At 39.8% G+C, this 20,586-nt stretch overlaps 2 protein-coding genes across 2 annotated transcripts; both read left to right on the top strand.

Annotated features, from left to right (window-relative positions):
* The first annotated feature begins 2,321 nt into the window (after positions 1–2,321).
* On the top strand, positions 2,322–7,142 carry LOC116249525 (uncharacterized). The gene has a single exon (XM_031622639.2). The coding sequence runs from the start codon at positions 3,678–3,680 to the stop codon at positions 6,723–6,725; it is 3,048 nt and encodes a 1,015-aa protein (XP_031478499.1). The 5' UTR covers positions 2,322–3,677; the 3' UTR covers positions 6,726–7,142.
* A 6,644-nt stretch (positions 7,143–13,786) lies between these two features.
* On the top strand, positions 13,787–20,156 carry LOC116250232 (uncharacterized). The gene is made up of 8 exons (XM_031623773.2): positions 13,787–14,517; positions 15,709–15,879; positions 15,975–16,073; positions 16,156–16,287; positions 16,422–16,541; positions 18,574–18,711; positions 18,793–19,110; positions 19,808–20,156. The coding sequence occupies exons 1-8, from the start codon at positions 14,023–14,025 to the stop codon at positions 20,105–20,107; spliced, it is 1,773 nt and encodes a 590-aa protein (XP_031479633.1). The 5' UTR covers positions 13,787–14,022; the 3' UTR covers positions 20,108–20,156.
* The last annotated feature ends 430 nt before the right edge of the window (positions 20,157–20,586 follow it).

Below are 20,586 nucleotides of genomic sequence, written 5' to 3'. Positions count from 1 at the left end.
GGGAGCCTTACATTATACAATAGTACACCCTGTTGGTTGCCAGATCTTGTAGGGATTTAAAAAATGATATACTTTATCAATCATGCAAAGTATGCATCAAGATCTGTTCGGAAACCGCGAAAAATCAATGGCTCATAATTCGTGAAGATGGGACGGCTCAAAGATTGGTTTGGTTCCAAAAATTATGTTGCTTTCAACTTTAAAACATAAAAACCGAATTTAAAACTTATATTAAACACGTACAGTCGAATTTATTCGCTTATATATTAAACTTTATGCAAACCAAAAGTGTGCCAGTACCACGACGATCATTAGTTAAAAAGTGGAGGTGATGGACACATTGGACAGCCTCTCTTGTTTTTTTTTTAATTCGTAGTACAAGCATATAATATGTTTTTTAGTTACATGATCACGTTATTAGAGCCAAAGCGACCTCTATTCTGCAGAGCAATGCTGTCAGTAATGATACAATATCTAATAAACGGGAAAGTTTTTTTTTCATTTTTTAAGGTTTAAAAGTGAATAAACTTAATTTAAACTTTTAACAAATCAAAGAATAAAATATGAAGGTCCGGTCCAGCTGTCTTGTTATACAGAGGGGCTCAGTACTTATTGAGCCCGATAGCCATCCTATACTGACAGCAGGTGCTTCGAATTTTGAAGCTAATCAGTCAGGGTGTTGATTGAACGAATCGGCTAATGCAGGTGAAGTAATTGTGAATTGTCAAAAGATACTACATATATGCAAGAAGTAAAATCTATCAAACATCCATTTTAATCATGGCTACTCGATGCATTATAATGTGATTAAATACAATGCATTGAACAGTGTTGTGGGGAGTCCAAGCATTTCAGCATTCAACTTTATTTTGGATTTCTCTGTTCAGGTTTTCACAGTCAGTTGATGCCTTATATTGTGAGAGACTGAAACATTTCAGCATCTAAATTTATATTGGATTTCTCTGTTCAGGTTTTGAATAGAAAATTCCTTTGGCCTCTCACAACACTTCAATAGATGCATCTCGGTGCAATGCATCTGGTAATGTGTTTAATGACTTCTAATGTATCGGGCGGCGCATACTTCATACTTTGCTCACGATTTTCCCGCTACTTTTACAGTAACAAGCCTTGCAGGTTCCCCGAACGCAACGCATCAAAAGGGCAGCCGGCAGTGTTTCATCCCTTGGAGCAATTAACTTAAACGACGACGGCAACCTCAAGTAAGATACAAATGAAGCAACATATTTATAACTTATCTAACACAGGCTGACAACAAGCGACTCGCCCTCCAATCGCCATTGCACAACATGCAGAAGCGCACAGTAACCAGCGCAACAAGGAAACTATAAACAATGCAGAAGAGCAAAGTAGCCGTCCAATTTCAGAAAAGAGGAGAGGAATAGTCAGCCTCCCCACTAAGAGGCTTAGTGGGTAGTCAGAGACCAACCCAAGCAAATTTTTAAAATAATCAGCTGTGACCTAACAATGTTGATGGTCAGAAATACCTGCTCTATTAATCCCTTATACCCTTAACCAAATAATATTGAATGCAGAGGGTACAACTGTCATAAAATGAGGTCAATGGGTCAACTCAAGCATCTTCTGAAATTCACCTTGGGCATCTACAGTTGTACCATGTGTGCCCCATGTGATCTTTGACAGCAACACCAGAACACAAGTTACAGAGACAGAACAGGTTTTCAGGAGGAAGAAAATGAAAAGGAAAGGCAGAAGTCACTCTCCATCACATATAGCAAAGCATGAGAAACAAGCGAGGGATAATGGAAGGCGTAAATTACAAAAGGAACCTAGCTTTTGGGCTTGTATGGTCCTTGCCCTTAGCTTTTAAGTCGGCCATGATAGCCATGTAAAGCTAGAAAAAGTGGGACATTGAATGGTAGTCCTGATTTTTATTGTTTTTGGTTGGGAGAGAAAGCAGGAAGAAAAATATGGTAGGCCTGATTTTGTCAGTGTGGTGCTTGCAGGGATGCAGGGCGCATTATTGATTCAGTCAAGAAGCGCCATTCACTATTTCAGTCCCTTCATCAAGAGAAGTGTCATGTCATTAACTAGTTCGTTCAGAATCACAAGGCAACCCTAGCCGACACAGCATCCATGATGGCATAGCCTCAAAGAAATTTTGTGGGGCCTGTGCAGCGAGCCAGTGTCTTCTTTCTCCAAGGGTAGGCCAACAGAAGTTAGCATTATGAAATGGAAAAAGTCTAGGTCATCTGATTCGGCATTGGCTTCTGCAAATACCATCTCAATTTCGAAAGGGAAAGATGGAGGAGAAGGGGTTAAACACAAGTACAAATGTTCAAACTATGAAAACCACCCTTGCACAGTGAAAGACATGAAGATTTTCAAAGAACGGTGAATCTTTGGACCGGTCTTGGTCCAATTCCCGGTGCTGGTCTACAGTCATTTGGTACAAATGCAGAGGAAACCTCCAAATATTTTACTCTGTTTTCTACTGGGATTTGAACCCTCCATATGGAAAGATCTGAGCCCGGTGACACTCCCAACGTCTGGTCTCAGGCCCTGCCGTGCTTTTCTCTCTCCCTCTTTCTTTCTGATCTGACCAAACTTTGACATCTGTGAGGCCCAGTGAAAAATACAAAAAGAGGGTGGAGATAAATCTTTATAAAATTCACACCCTTCACTCTCTGGTTCACCTTTTGAAACCTTTACTAGAATAAACTACGACCTTTTACAGATCAAGGTTATGTATCAGATTCCCTTTTTTGGAGATTCACGAACGTGGATCATGGCGGTGAGCGTCGGGCTTTCTCTGTTGTGATCAACGTTTGATGAAGGCGGAGGAGACACAACAATGGAGTTATTGGGAATGCCCGCACCACAAAAATGCGAGCATGGTCTTAATTGCTGTTTATTGAGGTCTCTGCTTGTTATTGTTGGAGCTGATTTTTAAAGACGAAGAGGAAGATGCACTTTAATGGTTCTCGTTGAAGTACCAACAAGGAAAAAAAAATTGTCATCTTGTTCTTAACTACTCTTCTTCCGTGGTCCCTTCTGGAGAAGAAAGCGACAAGATGATGGGTTTTTCAGGAGCACCAAGATGCAAGAAATATGATCTCATATCTCAATTGGCTGCCTCCTTCTCCCGCCATGGCTGTGAAAGAGCCTTCTGTGTTGCCATGAATATGCCTCTGCAATAAGTGCCTGCGTTTCCAAAGGTGGAAAGCCGAAAACTAATGCTGCAGGAGAGGCTCTGTGACCGACAGGAGAATTACAATACGGGGCAGGAGTTGTTTCTGTATGTGTTTGTTTCGTTGGTAACCCACTGTGGCCTAGCTGTCCATTGCTGCAGAAGACGAACTGTTGGAGAAGTGAAAAATTTAATCTGCGCACTCTCCTTTGAAGAACACTGAGGTCAAACAAATACCATCTTGGTTCTGTTACCTGTGTTCATTGCGACTGTTCAATGCATAAATGCAACTCAGAAGCTGAAGGACTAAAACCATAGGCAAATTTCTTAGCAAGAGGTAAAATCAGCGGCTTTTTTTTGTGCCGGAGTATCCTTTTCCTTTTTCTCTTAGGATGCTTCTTCACTCTGAACCAAGTTTACTCTAGCTAAAGCCTTCTACATGTGAGCTTCGATTCAAAAAGATTGGTTTTCTTCTCCAGCTTCCGTTTTTTTGCTCTTGGTCTCATACATGGCTTCCACACCATCTGAAGTTCCTGTTGACCCTCATGCTGTCACCTCGCCCAGCAATGCGACAGCGATTCCTGTCATTGGAGATAAGCCTCTGACAATCAGATTGAAGACTCCGGAGTGCCACACTGAGAAATCTCCCCCAATTTCGCCATCCATATTGCTCTCCCCTTCACTAAAAATCTCCCCAGATTCCTCTCGCTTGAACTCTCCTTCCCTTGTTTCTCCACCATCCTCTGCTTTCGTCTCCGCGTTGCAGTCACCTTACATATCTCCGCGAGCGCATCTGCCGGCGGAGAATCCTCAGCAGTCGCCGGTCTCCCACTCTGGCTCGCATTCAGATGACATACCCAGCTCTTCTTATACTCCCCCACCGGAAAAAACAGATTTTTCCGATGACTTGACTGACCAGAAGCCTAGGTTCTCAGCATGTATTGCAGATCCAATGCCACCCCGAATCTCTTTTTCCTTCCCTGTCCCTCGCGTTTCATTCACCAAGGGCTCCGCTTCTCCTCCTCAATCTGCGAAACTCAGGAGCTGCGATGTCTATATTGGCTATCACGGCCAAAACTCCAATCTGGTCCGATTCTGCAGGTGGCTGAAATCAGAACTCGAGCTTCAGGGAATTGCTTGCTTCCTTGCGGATCGAGCAAGATATTCGGACACACAAAGCCTTGAAATCGCTGACAGAATTATCTGTTCCGCTACCTATGGCGTTGTCGTTGTCACTGGAAGCATTTTCTTGAATCCATTTAGCATGGAGGAGCTCAGAATTTTCAACCAGAAAAAGAATTTGATCCCGCTGCTCTTCGAAACAGATGTGGAGGAAGTGACGAGCTTCCTCGACCAGAGATTTGATGAGAAGCAACGGATTTGCAAAGTGCAGGAGAAGGAATGGAGAGAAATGATAGAAGCGTTGCTGAGGTCTCATGAGTTCAAGCTCGAAGCTTGTGACAGTACCTGGAGGAACTGTGTGGCGAGGACGGTCGGCATCTTGAAATCAAAGCTTGGTAGGAAGAGTGTGACAGAGAAGGATGTTGATGTGGAGGAGTTTCCATATCCAAGAAATCGGAATTTTGTAGGAAGAGAGAAAGAATTGCAGGATATGGAGTTATCCTTCTTCGGAAGCACAGAGTATGATGAAAGCAAGTATGTGAAGATGGGATTTAGAGGAGGCTCGGAAGAATTACTTGATGGGTTTGCAGATGAGGAAAGTGACACCGTAAAGACCAGAGGGAGGTTTATTAACTTGGAGATGAGGAAATGCAAGGAACCAACTTTAGAGGCATGGATCGAACCAGTTGTTGAATTGGCAAACAGAGGAAGGAGCCCGCAGAAACAGAGACATAAACAAAAGAAGTCCAGGCATGGAGGCAAGAACTCTGGCAGGCTAGACTCTGGATTCCATCAATGTGGTACTGGTAATGTGGTCTGTTTAACTGGAGGGACTGGTTTAGGTAAGACTGAGCTTGCACTAGAGTTCGCTTACAGATATGCTCAGAGGTATAAAATGGTTCTTTGGGTAGGGGGAGAGTCAAGGTTCTTTAGGCAGAATATAATGAATCTATCGGCAAAGTTAGGTTTGGATGTGAGTGCAGAAACACAGCATGAGAGAGGAAGAATTAGGAGCTTTGAGGAACAAGAATTGGATGCCTTCCAAAGGGTAAGGAGAGAATTGTTCAGAGACGTCCCATACCTGCTGATAATTGATAATCTTGAGTCAGAGAAGGAATGGTGGGATGCTAAAGACCTGCATGATCTGATTCCCCGGATAACAGGTGCTACCCATGTCCTAATCACTACTAGGCTTTCAAAGGTTTTGAGCTTTGAACATATGCAAGTCCCACCATTGCCAATGGCAAATGTTATGGTTTTGATGAAAGGGAAGCGCAAGAAGGATTATCCGAGCGAAGAACTGGATATTCTAAGGAAATTCCATGACAAGCTGGGGCAGTCCAGTTTCGGGTTAGGAGTTGTCGCATGTTTGCTTTTTGAACTCGCAATGTCCCCATCCTCACTGTTTGAAGCTATCAACAAGCTCCCCCTGGTTGAGTATGCTGATGATTCAGCTTCCTGTTCCCCAATTGCTAGTGAAGACCAGTTCTTTAAGAACAATCAGTTTTTGATGAAGACCCTGTCCTTCTGTTATACCATATTGTGTCAATTCAGTGGGGGAAGGAATCTTGCCTCTAGGATGGTTCTTGCTGGTGCTTGGTTTGCTCCTTCACCTATTTCTGCAAACCTTTTAGCAGCATCCGCCAAGAACATTCCTGAAAGTGGAAAGAGCTTTGATCATTGGAAGAAATATTTGGCAATGGCTGTCTGTTCTTCCTCTCAGTGTTTCATGGGGCCACAAGCTCGAAGATCTGAAGCTGAGGCTGCCCTTTTGATAGTAAAGCTAGGCCTAGCCAGAAGATGTAACAAGCAGTTAGGCTGCTCAATCCAGTTCCATGATATCACCCGACTGTTTGCAAGAAGAAGAGTTGGCCTAACTGCCGCAAAAGCTACTGTTCAAGGGGTGAAGAAAATAGGAAACCCAGTTCTCAATTCAGATCATCTCTGGGCTGCAGCATTTTTGGTTCTCGGATTCAAGTCAGAACCTATGCTAGTTCAGCTCAACGCCATTGATCTGGTTCTTTTCATCAGAAGAGTGGCAATACCACTAGCTCTTCGTTCATTTTCTGTGTTCTCTCGGTGCAATGCTTCCTTAGAGCTTCTAAAATTGTGCACAAATGTGCTCGAAGATGTCGAGAAATCATTTGTGTCGCAGATTCAAGATTGGTGTCATGGATCATTCTGCTGGAGGAAGAAAAACCAATCCAAACATAGCGTTGACGAATACGTGTGGCAAGATGTTACACTGTTAAAGGCTACGCTGCTAGAGACCAGAGCCAAGCTGTTACTTAGAGGGGGACAGTTTGACACTGGGGAGGAACTATGCAGAACCTGTATCAGTATAAGGACTGTGATGCTAGGCCATCACCATGCGCAGACCCTGGCTGCACAAGAAACTCTTGCCAAGTTAGTCAGGTTCAGAAGTAAGATTTGAGCTAAACCCTTGTTGCCATTTTTCTTTTCTTGGATCTTTCTTTTCCCTTTTTAAAAGGATCCAACACTGTAAATTGGTCTTCTTGTTTACTCAATTTGAATGGCGGGAGTCTGTTTCTACCAAGTCTTCCTCTTTATCTTCAATCACAACCAAAGCATCCTCCCTCGCTGTCTGCACTCTTTCTGCATTTCTACACTTCTCATTAACTATATTTCCATCTGCCTCAAGGAGGATAGTACAACCCCGCGGCAAGACAGTTTACATTCAAGGGATTCAAGGTTCGAAAGGGGTTCAAGGTTCGAATCTGGTGCCTCTGTCACATTCTGGTATGTTATTCTTTTGAACTCCAAATAATGGCAAGTGCGACAGTGCACCTCACAGGACTTGAAATTGCTTTTTTCCCCTGCAAATTTCACGTACGTGGTTTCCATAGATGAGAGCGGTGATTGCTTCTGTAGAACTGACCTTCCAAATCCGGAGAATGTATGATAAAGGAATGTGAATGTCAATGTTTATCATTAAGGCCATTAATTTCATGACTGACTAAAACCAAGCCACTTTTGGAGTATTATAAGTGCCAAGTCGGCTGCATGGTAGTTTATCTTAAGACTCCTGATGCAAAAGCAGGAGCGAGTAAACCAGGTCTTTGCAGTAAGGCAAGGAGGTTGGTCATCAAAATACGGAGACGTCCTAGACGACTGATCAAATGATCTCGAAATTGAAATGGAGTTTGTCATAGTAATAAATGAGCCAATTTGAAATATAACAACAAGATTGGAGTTTTCTCAAAATCCAAGAAAATTTTCATAAGCATGATTTTTTTACAAGTTCACTTCCTTTGCGATAATATTAACCTGATAAACCACCACATGTGGAAACAGAATGTCAAGACCCTATATTAAATCTGAAGACTACCATCTTGTTCTAAGAGATTTCCTGTAATGTTGTCCACGGTTATCATGTACCATTTCAAGTTTACAAACCGTCCATAGTTTTTGTACACAGAAAAAAGATCAGTCCTGTCCATACCGCGATGGCTGCACTTCAGTCAAGTCCTCCCCACTGTCGGACTTTTTTATTTTTCACATATTCTGTATGCATGTAGAAAAACAAAGCAACACCTAAATAATGTTGGCAAAAACTTGTTCAGGACAACTTTGCAGCCAAAGTTAACCGGATTTGTCGCCGGATTTTACACCGGCTAGCTAATGTTTTTCAAACGCGAAAGAACGACAAGCAGTAATAATCAAGCCAGGAAGATTCCAACCAGCAATTACCAAGTTGGAAACAGGAAAGGCTATAGTGCTTGCTGCAATTATTTGAACATTTGAAATCAGTCTGATTATTATTGCCTCAGATCGAGACAAATATTGCACATCCTCCAAAATTTAAGAGAGGGACAAATGGATGGAGATGACAAGCACGCAGCACCAGCGAGGCTGATGAGCTCCACAGTACCATGGATGGAAGATCCCCTCCTCCATTCCCCCACATTTGGAGACACGGTATCTCCACTTCTTGGACGAACGCGGAAGGGAGAATCCAAACGCCAGTCCCACAGCGGGTCCTCCCGAGACGAGCTCAGGGAGTACGAGTACTCCCTGTACGTTCTTCCCTCCCTCTCCCCCAGCAAGCCCATGTGCGCCAACCGTGGTGGGTCTCACCAACCCACTTGTTTGATCATAGTATTTTTTGTCTTCTAGGTGACGTTTGATGGGCATAAATTTTACTGTGGCCGAAGGACTTTTTGTCTTTGTTTTCAGGTTTTATCTCCGCCTCATCATAGATTGTCAAAAAAATCAGTGGGTCAAATCAAACCAAATCGGTCACATTACCTAACTTCCTTTCTTATGATTGCAGCATATTCATATGAAATACTATGTTACATTATTTATAAGGATAGATTTATATTAGACTTTCTTGTTGTTACAAGTTGTCCAATAGCCAAAAAGTGACATGTGTCAACTTTGAATTATTATTATTATAACATTTTAAGACATTGTTTTATTTGTTTTGTTATATTTTTATTCTTTTAAGTGATAGTTTATTATTTTTAACCCATTGGCGACGGATTCAGCTAAATTAAGCTGGCTCGGTCCATTCACTGAATCTTCAGCCCTATTGAGCCTGATCACAAACCGATTTTTACAATGATGGTCTGAATTTTATGATCGATATGGTTCTCAATCTTTTAAAATACGGTGAAACGAAGAATTTATGAAGCTTATGTTTGAACAAAATCAGGTTGCACCGGACTAAGTTGTGAGTTTGAGCTCATCTGGCTTCGAATTGGTATGGGCTTGGCCTGGTTTGACCTGATAAGACTTGGGTTAGGCGGAGCTTGGTTCAAGATAACCCGAGCTCAACGGTAATGTAGCTCGAGCCCACGCCGGGGTTGAATTTACTTTGGGCCTATTAAGCCCTGTTCAAACAGGGTCACCTAATTTCTTGTTTACTTGAACGACTAGCTAATCTCACCAGAGAAATCCTGTGATTTTCGAAACTAATCAAAGAGAGAACATTTCTTCGATTCTTAATTCCTTAGAGCTTTCAAACTATCAATAGTTTAAACAAATGTCATATACCTAACGCTCTTACATTTTAAAAATCAGTCAAATTCTATTATTCAGACTTGAATATGAATATAAAAGTCAGATTTGGACTGCAAAATCAAATTTCAGATTGAAATTCAGATTTGACTTTTTTTAGTTCATATCCAAATCTATCTGAATATCCAAAAAAATAGATATGGTTAATAGTATATCTGATTGACTGCTTCGAATCTGATTGGTTAACATCCCTAATAGGTATCTACTATGAGCAAATGTTAAAAAACACTGGATTCAGTGCCATTAATAACTAGAATAAATTTCTAAAACCATATAGAATTTCACTTCTTAGGAAACTTCAAATTAATGACGTTACTTCGATTGGTGTTACAACTACACTATTCCAAGTGACACATCAAAGAAATTGAGCTACTCTTCTCTTCCAACTATATGGATCTCAAGTTCAGTAGCCATGGGAATGAATCTCTTGTTGGTTTTATAGATATTAGTTGGATTTTTGGAAATATAGATGTTATCTAATAGCTATATGATTGTTCCCAATCATGGAAACATACTAATATTTGGTTCCATCATTGTTGTTTTTTCAAAAAAATAAAATAAAATAAAGGTACCGTTGTGTAAATATTTTTTCCTTTAAAATATTGAAAGAAGTTATTGGCCAGCCAAAGTTTAGCTGTGAAATATTAACTTTGATGTATGCCACTTCCATACTTTAAGGGCTATGTCACATGGGTACTCCATCTCGAGTGACGTACCAGTACCAATGTTGGTAGGGAAAGTTAGGGAAGAACAGAATTATAACATACCAAACACTACATGGTCCATATTTAAATCGGATTCAGATATGAGCTTTTCTTTCTTAAGGCTTTCATTTTTCTACTTTAATGTCTTATGTATGAAGTTATAGTGTCATTTTAACTGAACTTTGATGATTACAAACTACTAGCTATGAATTTATTTGCTTTACATAAAAACATTGATATATACTTTGTCGCACTTTTGTGCTTATTTCATAAAAAATGTTGTGCCCAAACCTACACCGTTTACTTGCACTCACACCTTTGTGACTTAAACTTCGGGACTTGTAAGGTATACCTTTTCATAAAAGCAGTGAAATGAAAAGTTGAAATGAAATTTTGTTAGTTTGGAACAAAATTAGATAGTTGAAACCTTCGGAACGAGAATCTGGTACATTTGAAACCTATGTTCTATAAGCGTTATTCTAAAGCACAATGTTCTTCTTAATTATCAAACGCCCTCTAGCTGAACTGTTGATCAAGAGAGAGAGTAAATTTCAAACTTTGATCAATCATCGAGATAGCGTTCAAGGCCATAAACAACGTTTGCTTTTCTTCTACGTTGGTACAACTGACTAGATAGGTTGGGTCAAGCCAATTCAGATCTAGATTCTTCTACTTTTAGATCCAATATTAGATGCAATAGTATTTGGATTTTCGTTTGGGCTCAGACTCAGTTACTAAAGTGCCTAGCTGCAGGGACAGAGTACTAGTAATAAATTTTCTGTGTGGGCAATTGCCCACACCTGTCTCATCGCCTGCCTAGCAGCAAGTTCTAGATGCATCTGACCTTTTTGTTAACTACTCTTCGTGCTCACCTGAACAAATAGATGGCAACTGGTCAACTTTTCCCACCTACCAAAGAGTGCACTTCGTTTTGATGTTACAGCGACGACCATCATCTAAGTTTTAGCTTCATGATAATTGAAGCTTGGAATATATGTAAGCCTACATTTTGAAAATGTGCATCAATACCAATCCTTTTCAGGAAAATAAGGCCAACGTTTGAGTAAATTATATATTTCATTTTCCATTTAAGATTTCGTCTCCGTCTGTCAGTCTTGTGTTAGATTTCTATCTTATTTTAGAGACTAGTAAGAAAACAATTGGAGGAAGTTCCACAAAGTATTCATGTAAAAAAGCCACCAATTTCTTTGCAAAACATCAACTAATTGAACTAGCTAGCTGCATTAGAACTTTTAGATGCTAGCCAACTCTCTCTCTCTCTCTCTCACACACACACACTTTTTTGGTAAAGGAATGAATTGTTTGCAAACGCACAATGAATTTTTACATTGAAACGATCGAACAGAAGTATAATCAAAGAAAACAGGCAGTTAAATGGAAAATCTCAAAACTTAAACACTTTTCTGTTACTTCACTAAAATTAGAAGACTTTTTGCAAAATTTATGTGCATTTGCCCATGCACATGTTTACGTCCTCTCTTTTTCCTCCGATACAATGGGAAAACTCGAAAAACCACAGAAAATACAACAATTTTTAATCAATAAACATAAAGTTAATTGACAACAATACTGCGACCTTTTGCACATAATAGTACCAACCACCGAGATAATGAAGTTTGCCCAACATTGCTAGTGCTTTCCACATACTTGATAACAACTTGAAATGAATGATTGATGAAATTAAAAGGATAAATGTGCGTTGAAAATTATGATGCACTTTAATTGTATGGATCAGCCTTCATATCAAGTCATTATGATGATTTATATATGAATCAAAATCAGTTGATTGCTAAATGTTGTTGGATGACAATATTTAAAAATTGTCACTAAAAGCAATATACTACAGGAGTATTAGCAACGTTTTATTGTGCAGCAAAAGTTCACAGTGTTTTTAATCAAGGTTTATGATTTTTTACCGATAGGCTCTCCACATTTAGCCATTCTGACTGAATATATATATGTGTGTGTGTGCGTGCGCGTATGTAAGAATTGTATACAACAGCGGATGTTACTGAATAACTACAAGTAAAAATCTATCACCATGAATCTTTCTCAACCCATGAATCATTGCTGCATTATAAACCATCACTAATGTTCATATAATGACATATATATATATATATATATATATTGATTGTATACAACAGCGGATGTTACTGAATGGCTGAAAGTAGAAATCTATCGTTAAAAGCACCATGAATCTTTCTCAACTCATGAATCATTGTTGCATTATAAACCATCACTAATGTTCATATAATGACTATTTTTTAATCACATATGCATACACACACACTCCCTCGCTATCCAAACCTAAATGTCATAAAGATGAAGTCTCATTGGAGGGAATATTCGGATTCTAAGAGTTGTGCATCATAATAATAATAATAATAATAATAATAATAATAATAAAAGACTGGTTATGATCGCCATCTTATGCTTGATTACTTGCATACAGAAGATCACTTGCACATGGAAGGAGGGAGATGTGTAACATGTGAAATCACTGTCACTGGTCAAGGGAGGGAATCTCGTCCAAGATGCAAATCTCTTGCGAAGCAAAACCGTTTCTCCAAGAGACGAAGACGATGGGGGGCACCGGTGGAGTAGCTTTCTTGCAATACCACTTCTTCCTCATGATCCGAAACTCGTGGCAACATTCCAGCTCGCCTTTGTTGATTGATCTCACATGAAGATGAAGGAGAAGCCAGAAACAGTGAAGATGGCAAGAACGACCACAGGGGGACAAAAGTCGACCCTGAAATCTCAGACAGATTTCCAACCTGGTGAATAAAGTCGGCCCCCCCATGAATTTATCTTTCTTCACCTGCTTTATAAGATAAGTGGACGGTACACAAGTTCTCCATTTGTTTAACTGCGGATCTCGAAAATACTTCCTATGGGTAAGGTTTGATCCCACAGAATAGAAATGAAGTTTTTAGGAACTTCAGTCCTCGAACATATGGAATGCGAACCGGATTCCAATTCTGATTCTCCATCTTGTGTGGTGGAATTCTCCAGGTTTGTTCTTCCCTTGTTTGATTGAACGAAATTAAGGTGCTCGTAACCTAATGGAGCACAAGCACTCAAAACCCCTAAAGGATTTGGAACTTGTTTTTAGAATTGGGTTCGATTTCTACAAAATCCATCCGTTGTTTGATAGAACCGGACCTATTTCAAAATTTTGAGTTTTAACCTTCCTCCTTGTCTTTGGTCCTAGGTCGAATGGGAATCAAATCACCAGTTCATGATCAGCTTGATTAGCTATAAGCAAATTTTTTACTGCACTTTAAATTCTTCATGAATGTTTGGTATTTTATTTATCACTAAGTCTTTGAGTTGAGGTAAAGTTAGTTGTCCCTTGTTCTTTGGAGTTTTTGTATGGGTAGTGGTTTGATTGGTCAGTCTAGGTACAAACTTATACCGTAGATATTAAAAACGAAAGAAAAATTGAACCGTGTAACAACAGGCTTGTTCCGGCACTTTCTTAGTCGTCCATCCTCCAAAATCGACGGCCCAAGTTTAAACCCTCCTAAGGAATTTAACGTGGCCTAATCGCACTAAATTAGAGCTCGCTTAGCAACGGCGGGAAGTCGATCGCTTCTTTTTCCTTTCAAATTGATCCGACGGCCCGACCGTTTCCGCCAGCGGTTCCACCGCCACGTGGCGGTCAAGACCATTTAAACCCCTCAACCGAAACGCCACCCCTCAAAATTAAAATTACACAAATGAAATGATAGATTCCGACGATCCCGAAATTCAAGTCTCTCTCACTCTCTGTTTCCTCCGCCATGTCGTACCTGCTGCATTCTATCGGCCTCGGGCTCCCCTCTTCTTTCCTCCTCTTCCCGTGAACCCTAGGATCCTGAAAAATCCCAACCCTAGATGTGAAGAGACGACGAATTCTGGTTGCGCGTCGAAATCGGTGACCGGAGTTTGTTACCCCAGCCGGGATTCTCGCTGGAGATGGCCACCGCCGCGTTCAAATCTACGACGAAGCGTTCGCCGATCGGAGCGGGGGAGAATTCATCGACGTCCTCGCGGAGGACTGAGGAAGATGCCCGATCGTCTAACCGGAGCGGAATCCACCGAAGATCGCGGAGCCTCAGCCGCGGCCCCTCTCGTTTCCCGGCATTCCGCGATCGGGAGTCCGGGGCAACTGGTGATAACTCCGGGAGGTTTGTGAACACCGAGCGCGGCTCGGCGTTTCCGGAGGTTAGCCTTGAGGATCTTGTGAACGAGTTTCTGGCTGAGGTTGCTGTTGAAGAGGATAGGGGAAGGGCGACGCAGAGGGGTTCTTGTGCGAGGCTGTCAGAAACGGAGGCAGTGAAGAGGAGAGGACGGTCGGCTTCGAGGCCGGGCAGGCTAGCTGACGGCGCAGGGGCTGCGAAGGGTTCTGTTGATAGCGGCAGACGGCGGCGTTCGGTATCTGTTGCGCCGTATCAGTTCAGTGATTCGGAGGTACTCTCTGAGTGAGGCTATTTTTTTAATTAGTCAAGTTTGGAAATCACGATCTTTATGCTCATTTGCGAGGTTCGATTTGCAGTTTATTGTCTGCAGCATGATTTCGTTCGATGGAATTCTAGTGAACATCCATTCCCCTTTTGGTTGTTTAAAATTAGCTGATTTACTAAGCATTTAAATTTGCATGAATTGATGTAGCTGTTATGTTAAATGGTAGGGGTCTTACATTTCCAGGCTTGTAAAATTTGACTACAATTACCAGCAGAGTACTTTGTATTATTCCAGGCTGTAGGGCAAGAGCATCAATGCTGATATTATGAAGCAAATCATATAAATGGAACTATGGTTAGCAAGAACGAATCAGTGATCTCCAGTTACTAGCAGTATCTATGAGTAACACTGCTATTTTGTGGTACCTCTTATGGCATGTATAGGCCAGTTCGTATGTTTGGTACTATTGAAATTTGAAGATAGTAGGAGATCAGCTATTTGAATATTGAAACGTGATGTCTAGATTGGATATGCTATCAATGGCCTAGATTGTTATCTGATGATATAGAATATAGATAGCCCACCATATCAATCAAAGTCCAATAGAAATTGGGCCAATTCTCCAATGCATTAGCTGTATCTCCATCACCTGCAAACAATGAGCCAAAACCAGGTTGAATTCCTTATTCCACCTTTATCACTAGATTTCTAATGCCCAATGAGTTGCTTAACCAAATGAATGTATCTTGTGGCACAATCTGCTTTCTCTCCTGGTGGTTATGAACTGCTCCTTGCTCCCTTTCCATCCTACTTAGCCTAGCTCGGGTGGGAATGAAGAAGTGCTGGTAACTACGTTGTGTTGCTTGAGTCTTCCCTCTATTGAAAACAAGGGCAGTAGCCAATGTTAGTAAGAAAAAATTCGGAACAAATTCTATAGTTGTAAGAAGGCAATCAGATGACAAATCCTAGCATTCATCATTCAGCACGGGAAGTTCTCAAACTAGCTCCAATGGAAATTTTTTGCTAAAGAAATTGAATTTCGAGCATTAGGATATTAATAATGTGCTTTTCAGCCTTTTTCTTTTTGGGTCTGCATTTAACTCATTTCCTGCCTAAGTAGAATCTGGCAATCTCTCCTCCTGTTTCATTTTTGAGGTCAAGTAATTTAATTTTTTTCTCTCTTGTTCTTGGCTTTAGAGTGACAAAGACCTTTTGCATACTTTGGCTGATAATGTTAAACCTGTGGCATCTGAGAGTGTGAAGTCCACACATGGATTTTCAAACAAATCCTCACGTCGTGCCAGCCTTCCAAACAATCAATGTGGCTTGAGGAGATCTTTGAGTCAAAGGGACTTATCATCATCTCGGGTTAGCCATTTGAGTATATGTCTGTATGTTGCTTTGTTATTCTAAAAATGCATGTGCTGAATAATTTGAAATCTTGTTGGTTCTTCTTTTGGTAGCATGCCTATTCTTCTGCCCTGACTGATGATGAAGGACAAGATACTTGCTATGATACAAACGGAGAGAAGACAATAAGGGCAGTTTATGCTCAGAGAAAGGTACCTCACATCCTCTTGTTTCTAGCTGTCAAATGGTTATATTTATGACAGTGTGAATTATTAAAAGAAGTGTTTCTTTCAGGCCGAACATCCTGATGGCGAGGGAATTGGTGCAGAAGCAGGACCATATGAAGCTATGCGTAAAGAAGTCAGACAGGCTATGCGTAAAGAAGTCAGGCAGGCTGTAGCTGTGATCAAGACAGAGCTTGAACATGTAAGTTTGAATTTTTGAATCCTTTCCTCCATCTATGGTATATGGCTTCTGATTCTTGATACTTTTGGCTTGATTACTAACAAATGAAACATCAACTTATTGTCTCATTGTTGTTGATTTTTGTCTCTTGCAAGGCAATGGTGAAAGCAAATTCAAATGAGCTAGCTGATGGTGATTGCTTAGGACGCAATGCTAAAGATGTTAGACAAGCAATTGATAAGATAAAAAAGGATTATACTGCAGTATTGCAACAGGTACTATGGGGGAAAAGCCTCTTCAATTCTTCAGAACATAGATACCTGGTAGAGGGGATTCTGTTTACTGGTATATGGCTGAAAATTCTGTAAGGTGCCAACTTGGAATCTTGCCTGCTGGTTATCCTCATGATCTGCCTGTTAAATTCATTTCTCTGCTAGTTTTATTTTTGAAAAACCTGTGGAACCCCACGTTGAACCTGGGCCTAATGGCATTATATGAAGCTGTGGAATATCACATGCTTGATGCATAACTACTAATCGTTAATACAGCCAAGTGATATCATGCGAAGAAACAAGACACAGAAAAAACAAAGCACAAACACTTGGTGCACACTAAGGCCCGAATCTTAAAAAACTTTAGTGAGTGAAATAAACAAAATGTACAAGAGAGTGGGAGAAAGTAGAGGTCTGGCAGCTCCAATGGCCAGCTTAAAGCTGCTAGCCTGCTACAGCATAGAATAAAAAATAAAATACAGAAAGTATGAAACAAAAATACAGAAAAGCATGAGAATAAGAATTGTCGAAACTAGCTCTATATGCATTAAATATTTATTCATATGTACAAACAGATAAACATATATTCAATAATATGCAATTGCATATGGATAAATGAATAAATAAATAAATAAACAAATATATATATATATATATAAGTAAACTGTAAAGAGCAGACATATAATATATTTACATGTTCATTCTATGACCCCCAAAACTTGGAAAGCTGTAACTGAGTTTATTAAAGACTAAGGAGGAAATTGAACTGTGGAGAGCACAAAGGTTTGGTGAAGAAATCAGCAATTTGATATTCTGATTAGACATAGGGAGATTGATTGTCTTCTTAAGATATTCTTTTCTAACAACATGGCGTCCTATCTCAGTATGTATTGTTTTTTCATGGAAGGTGGGATTTGAACAGATTTAATTTGTGTTCTCACTTAAAAACTTCATTGCTTGATTCAGTCGGACTCATGTATCTTCTATCTTGCTTTACTGTCCATTCTATGATCAAAACCGGCAACAATTATGTGTACTTGCTTGTTGTGTAGTTGTTCCTTACAATTTCTGAGTTTAGATCTACTTGGAGGCATGTAAATGGTTCGGATTCAGGTATTAAACCTCACTGAGTCCAAATATGGCGAGTCAAACTAATTTAACAATGTTAGGTGTGGATAAAACTTGGTACTTCTTTTTGTCAGATCCTTATGCCATGTGAGTTTCATATCAACAACATAGCTTTGTATTATTTACTTGAAATTGTTTTGTCAAATATGATCTGGTCAAGTTTTATGTCTTGACAAATGTTTGTTCTCAACACATGGTATCAATTAAACAAAAAAGTTTCTAAATGTATTTTAGATAACTGTTAGTTAATTGTGTATTTATGACATGTTTTAACTTTTCAAAATTCACTACGACATTCATATTTTATTAAATGTATTTAGCATATTTGTGCATGCATTCATGGTTGACAAGGGATGCAAACAGTGGTTGTCCACTAACCTATCTTGTAGAAGTTGCAGTTTGCATTCATCATATCCATTGCATGAATGTCATTAACTTCTTGTTTTCGCATGAGTGTTCCTGTTCTTTTGACTTCTAAAATTCTAGGAAATTTCTTTGCATATGCAAGCAAGAGTATTCGAGAGAAAGTATAAGACTTTGTTGTGGTTCCTTTTTTTTCCTTGTATAAGTTCCATGCCTTATCTTTCCCTTTCCTATGACCACTGACCTGTTTACTGGCTTGGCTAGGTGTCATGACAAAGTTTACAGAAAAAGATATGTTAGTTGCTTTTTTTCTTAATTTGCTGAAAAAATCTTAATTGTTTTTTTTAAATGTTGCAAAAGTGGCTACTGCTTTCTTCCTGTAAAAGATATTCTTGTTAATGTCTAGTTCTGCTTTGTTTGGTGTATATGATTTGGGGCTGTCATAGTCTTATCATTTGAATTGACCAGCAATATCTGTGTATCTGGTTAGCTGCATCAGTCTAACACCGTTTATAATGGTTGATAATCTATGTCTTTTTCTTAGTCGGACAAGCGGAAGCGTGAGCTTTTGGCTGAGTTGGCTGTTGAGGAGCAGCGAGGCCGTGAACTTTCTAAGATTGTTGGAGAGCTGCTTCTGAATCCAAAGCAGCCTGAACCTGCAAGGTCTTCACGATCAAGAAAAGTAACTCCTCCATTGGCATTTCAGTTCTGATTTTCTCAGTGTCTCACTTCAGTTGGCTGATACCATCCATTATTTTTTCAGAGAAGCACTGATAGAACTAGAATGTCAAGACGCCTGACCGAGGAGGCTGAGAAATACTTTGAGGATTTCATTTCCAATGTTGAAGATACAGATTTTTCATCTTTTGATGATGAACGAAGTGATGCTACTTTAGGAGAAATCACACTTTCTAGAGATTGTGTCTTAAGGAATGCATGCAGCAATCCCCTACCTACTGACACGGATGGGGTTCTTCTTCCCTGGCTGCAGTGGGAAACAAGCCACGATAACTCATCCTTCTTGTTGGGAGATAAATTTGAAACACCAATATCCAAGGGACATATGCATGACTTTGCTCAGGTAAATGCATGCACGTGACACAACTGCTGAACAGTTTGAGATGAAATTATATTTTTCTATTTCTATGGTTTTGTGTGCTGACAAAATTATTAATTCTCAAGATAGATGTATATACTTTTCAGTTGACATGCTTGAAAATTGTCTCCATTTGTTCTAAACCTTGGTTTACATTTTTGACTGAGTTGTGTCTTAGTATGTTCCAACATTGATGTTCTTTATGGCCTATTTCATAATTACGTTTTATAATTTCATTAGTGTCATAAACTGCTTTACATACATCCTTCGTGTGGGTGTTGTATGATTTTTTCATAAAGCATGTGTAAAGGAAACAGTTGGAGAGCACCTGTACGTTGTCCATAGAATGAAGAACCGATCTGTTATGGTTCAATATCAACTTTATTAATGAAAATTGTCCCGCCGGAATGAATTTAAGTCTACTATTCTTTGTCAACGGATATCTTAAAAGTAGCCAGATTTGATGCTCATAGGTCAATCTTCATATCCTTGAACGCCTAGTTTCAATTTTTTCAACCGGCCAATTTCTCTATTCTCTTGCACATGCTGAAGATATATGTTTTTCATAGCTAAATATTTAGATTGTAGGTTACCATCAATGGGTCCTTTTATACCTGGACTATTCGTTATGAAACCTGCTTAATTTTGTCACTGATGCATACTAACATTTTTTCCATCGCAGGTGATAAGTGTAGAAGGCAAATTGAGATGTGAAAGTAATGAGCATGTAACAAGCAGCCGAGGTAGTTGGAGCCCAGATGATGCAAATGACTCGAAGTTCTTTATGTCAGTTGATTCATACCATAGGGTTACTGGAGATCCGTTCAACGAAAAATCTAAAAGTGAATCCAGTTCTATTAGCTCGTTTGATATGGACGTTTATTTAAGGTGCTTGCACAACGAAGAGCATATCGTGGAAAGAGTGAAGCAGAGACATAGGATATGCAGCGGGGGCCTCATGTTATGTCTCACAGAATACTAATTATCGTTAAGGTTTTTAGCCTCCGCATTTCACTCGTCTTTTGCATAAATGGCGCCTCTATCCTGGCCTTGGTATGTCCTTTAGCAAATGTGGAAGCATTCGTCGACGTTTTGTTCCAATTCTAGAAAAGTATGCGACACTCCTTCCCAACAAAAGTTTCAGCTTAGATGGTCTTGCGTTACAATTATTTAGAGTTACGACAAGGATGTTACTAGCATTTTATCTACCTCTCAACTGACGTTAACCTGCGTGAACAGCAGACTCTTAATTGACTTGCGTCAACCAAAAAAAAAAAAAAAAAATGTAAGGCTCCTAATACAGCTGTCTTTTCAGCAAAATCGTAACTTAATTTATCTGAAAAGCAAGTTTGAATGAAAGGTTTGCAGATCGAGCTCAGTAAAGCGGGCTTGTAACTCAAATGGGGGCACATAAAGCGGTGGAACGGCATGCAGGAATAAAGGATTTCCATAGAATTTGAA

Source organism: Nymphaea colorata, chromosome 3 (assembly GCF_008831285.2).
Source record: "Nymphaea colorata isolate Beijing-Zhang1983 chromosome 3, ASM883128v2, whole genome shotgun sequence".
In the NCBI taxonomy this organism is placed as follows: Eukaryota; Viridiplantae; Streptophyta; class Magnoliopsida; order Nymphaeales; family Nymphaeaceae; genus Nymphaea; species Nymphaea colorata.
This window is presented reverse-complemented; position numbering and strand designations above follow the sequence as displayed.